The 3799-nt window shown below is 62.1% G+C and overlaps 1 protein-coding gene across 1 annotated transcript; it reads left to right on the top strand.

Moving 5' to 3' along the window:
- Positions 1-822: 822 nt before the first annotated feature.
- Positions 823-3372, top strand: LOC142355864 (uncharacterized). Its single transcript, XM_075407900.1, has 3 exons — positions 823-1188; positions 1510-2150; positions 2703-3372. Exons 1-3 carry the CDS (start codon positions 823-825, stop codon positions 2827-2829), a joined length of 1134 nt encoding a protein of 377 aa, XP_075264015.1. The 3' UTR covers positions 2830-3372.
- Positions 3373-3799: the final 427 nt, after the last annotated feature.

The raw sequence follows: 3799 nt of genomic DNA, 5'->3' as shown, positions 1-3799 counted from the left end.
CCACCCGAGGGGCCAAGTATGCTGTCCACTCGTGGCTGCGTTTTCTGTCCCACGCTCTCAACCTGCAGGTCAGCATCCCCCCCCCCCCCCCCCCCCTTCCATTTTTGTTTTGAAATCATCACTTGAGGGCTCGCTGCTTGGTTATCTTCCCTTGCGTCCTGTCCTGTGCATTGAAGTTCCGGAACAGATACTTCCCACCCGAGCCCAGTCCCCACAAAACGCTGCAGCTGAGCCCCTGTGACTTCTGCTTGTCGTCGCCCGCGTAGCACTTGCTCAAGGAGGAAGTGCGGCAGGGCCGCGAGCCTGCAGCTCCCGGGGAGGGGGGAGCGGCAGGCCAGGAGCCAGGGGCGCGGCAAGCCTGGGAGGTGGATGGGGGAGGGCCCGTACAGCCGCGGGATCACGGTGCCGCGGCAGAGCACGGCAATGGTGGGGCAGAGGGGGCAGGAGGCCCGCCTCCAGGTGCTGGGCAGGTGGAGCACCAGGGCGAGCATGCAGAGCCTGCGGCAGCTGCACAGCATGTACAGTCTTTGCCTCCTGCCGATGCCCCATACAGTCGACTTCTGCTACCTCAACTCTCCGGCTCGGAAGCCACTGTCCCGCGCTCTGTCTGTGTCATCCGTCCATGAATTTGTTGCTCTGTCCCTTCTATCCGTCTGGCGCTATGTAGCCATCTGCCCTGTCATCTTACCCTACGTATTTGCATGAAATCGAGCTGTGTGTGTTGTGTGTGAGCCGTCTTCGTCTGCGAGTCTGCCGGTCTGTGTGGCAACCTTTGTCTTCTTGCGTGTCTGTGCGACTGAAGTGAGCTTGTGCTTGTCCGATATGCAGAACCAACTGGGCACAGAAGATCAGCCGCACGGGTGGGGATTGGCTGTGGCTGAGGCGATAAGTCAACGCGTCAACGGGATGGAAATCCGCCTGCGGCTTGCCCTCGCTGCTTCTGCCAGCGTTGGTCTCCTTGCAGGCATCCATGGCGGGGTGTTGCTCCTGCCGCTGGCCATGGGCCGAGGGATGATGGGTCTTCTAGGGGCGCCGTCCCGGGGCCATGACATGTATGCATTCCTGCTGGGGCTGTACCTGCTCTATGCCGCCTCACGGGCCTGCCGGGCACTGTGTGCTGCACTCAGCAGTAGGGACGTCGCGACTGCCCTCCGGCAGGGCATGCGCCGAGCAAAGCTGGTGGCGCAGGTGCGAGGGGCAACGACACTGCGGCAGGCCGTGTCCATGCTATCCTGGTCTCCGTCCCTCGTTCGATCCACTTTCCCCTCGCCTGTTCGGCTGTCCACTCCGGATTTTCTGCGGTCGTGTTGCCGCTGCTCTTTACTCCTCACCCCCTTGCTCCTTAGAAGAGATGGGGACCGCAGCTGGGCCCTGAGCCGGTGTCTCGAGCGATAACCTCAACAACGCCCTCCCCCTAATCCCATGCCTCGCCCTCTGTTTTTCAGGCTCTCAGGCGCGTTGAGGCAATGATTGCCAGGTGCTCACTTTACAATTTCACTGTGCCTGCAGGCCTCGCTCCTCTTTGGTGCTGTGGTCGGGGCTTGCCCCCTCATGCTGGGCATGCTGCTCGAGCTGCTGCTGCGCCCCATGAAGATGCCTGCCGACCGCAGCCCCATCGTTTTCCTCTACCAGGACTGGCTGCTTGGCCTCCTGTGCCTCAAGCTGTGGCACCGCTCTGTCACCGTCACCCCGTGGCCTGAGCCGAACCGCCCTCAGGGGGCTGACCGCCCTCCGGCCGCTGGCGCTGCAGATGAGCCTGCGCCTGTGGCTAACAACCTGCAGCTGCCTGTTCCTCAGCAAGAGGGCGGCAATGGGGTGCATCGACAACCTGTACAGCAACAGGACCTCCAGCAATACTGGCAGGAGGCATTCGCGCGCCTCCATGCTGGAGGCATGGACGAGCCGACGCTGGCGCACGCGTGGGAGGGCATTGCCCGCCCTCTGCTGCTGAACCTTTCCACGGCCCTGGCACTGCCCTATGCGCTCTCCCGGGCCCTTATCCCAGCCCTCGGGCTGCTGCCGCCGCAGCTGATCCCCCCCTTGCAACTGTATGCATACCACTTCGCCCTGGCTGCAATGCTTCTGTGGATCGGCTCGATGCGCCTCAAGGGCTGGACAGTGACTATTCACGACACCATCAGGGATCAGAGGTGCTTTCCCTGCCTTCCTGGTCCACTCATCCGTGGCCCATGCCCTTCCCCTGTACTCTTTGCCTATCCCCTGTGTCAAACCCCGGTCCCAAGCCCTCTCTCCCATCCCCATCCCTCCGCCGACCGGTGCCCCTCTCAGTCTTTCTTGTCTCGTCCCCGCCCCCGGTTCCGTTGCCCTGTCTCGGTTCCTCGTCCATCTCTCCTGGTCCCCTCCCTTAACTCCATCTCACAACCCCTCTGCTGCCCCGTCCCCTTGACCCTTCCCCTTCCCGCACTCCATCCCCTCCTCCTTTGTCTTCTTCGACTCAACCCCATGGGATGCCCTTGCCGCCCCCTCTCCCTTGCCTCGTCCCGTGGTACCCTTTGCACTCCCTCTCCCTTGCCACGTCCCCATCCCTCGCCCCGGCCATGGAAACCGCAGCCTGGATCTCTGTCCCTGTCCTCTCCCTCTCCCAAAAACCCCTCCCCATCCGTTAGCTTGCCCGTGTCGTGCAGGCACCCCCACGCCCCTCCCTGACTTGCACGTCGCTGGCCCTCACCTGCGCTTGCCAGGTACCTCATCGGCCAGAAACTCAACAACTTCAAGGCAGACAGAGCCGCGCCTGAGGAACCGGAAGAGGGGGAGGAAGCACAGGCTGCGGTGTTGCCGGAGGACCCCACCCCGGCAGTCAGGGACTGAGGACTGTGATGTCTTCTGGCCATTCCCGGCAAAGATACTGATAGCTAGGAGGCCAGCCCCAATCGTGTGCTGGAGTGATAAGGGTCCGCCCCCGCCCCCGCCCCCCGCCCCCGGCCCCCGCCCCCGCCACGCCATTCATTCTCCTCGCTCGCACCCGGCCAGGCTTCGCCCCCAGCGGAGGGCCCGGTGATGGACAGCCGGCATTGTTGTGAGGTCTCAGTGCCACCCAAGTAGGCCACCACACACTGGAGGGAGGGAGTGCGGCAGCATACTGTTCACTGCTGCCGTAGCCCTGATCGACACTCTGCAGGCACCTTTGCAGGGGTGTGTGCGCAAAGAGTAAAACATCCCCTCGAGTGCGACGCGACGGCCACTCGATGGCCGTCACTAACAGTGATCTACCGTCTCTATCATCCCTGTGGCGGGGCATGGACCGCCGAGGAGGGTGGGTCGAGGTTTTAGCAGGCAGAGCAGCTGCGGCTGTGAGAGACAAAGAATTATGGTGCTGCAAGAACTGCCCGGCGCTTCGAGAATGCATGCAATGCCTGGTTGAGGCTCTGTATCAAGAGCCCGAGAGTCGCTGCATCGAATGTTGTGCGGACACCTCGCTGCACGATGTACGTTGTCACCGGTCTTTGTCATGTAATTTGATGAGACATATGCTGAGTTCGTACACCACAAAAGGCTGGAAAGGGCTGGGAGACATGAGAGGGACGCCCGGGGGGTTGGGGGGCAGGCACTAACACGACTCAGAGGAGAGTGTAAGTTTCAGGACAGAACAAATGATGACCGTCACCTGACAGCCATTGGAAAACACTGCATGCACTATGGCAGTGCTACGCTGCAGCAGGGGGCGATGGAGTGCGAGATAGGCCTGTCATACGCAAGTTGGCGATCTTTCAGGACGTCAACAACTCAAGAGCTCAGGGACAACGGGGCCGGTAGCAGCGGCCGGCCTCATATAGCAGAC

This window comes from Convolutriloba macropyga, unplaced genomic scaffold (assembly GCF_964194025.1).
Source record: "Convolutriloba macropyga unplaced genomic scaffold, txConMacr16.3 SCAFFOLD_2433, whole genome shotgun sequence".
In the NCBI taxonomy this organism is placed as follows: Eukaryota; Metazoa; Xenacoelomorpha; order Acoela; family Convolutidae; genus Convolutriloba; species Convolutriloba macropyga.
Note: the sequence above shows the minus strand (reverse complement) of the source record. Positions and strands in the feature narration are given on the sequence as shown.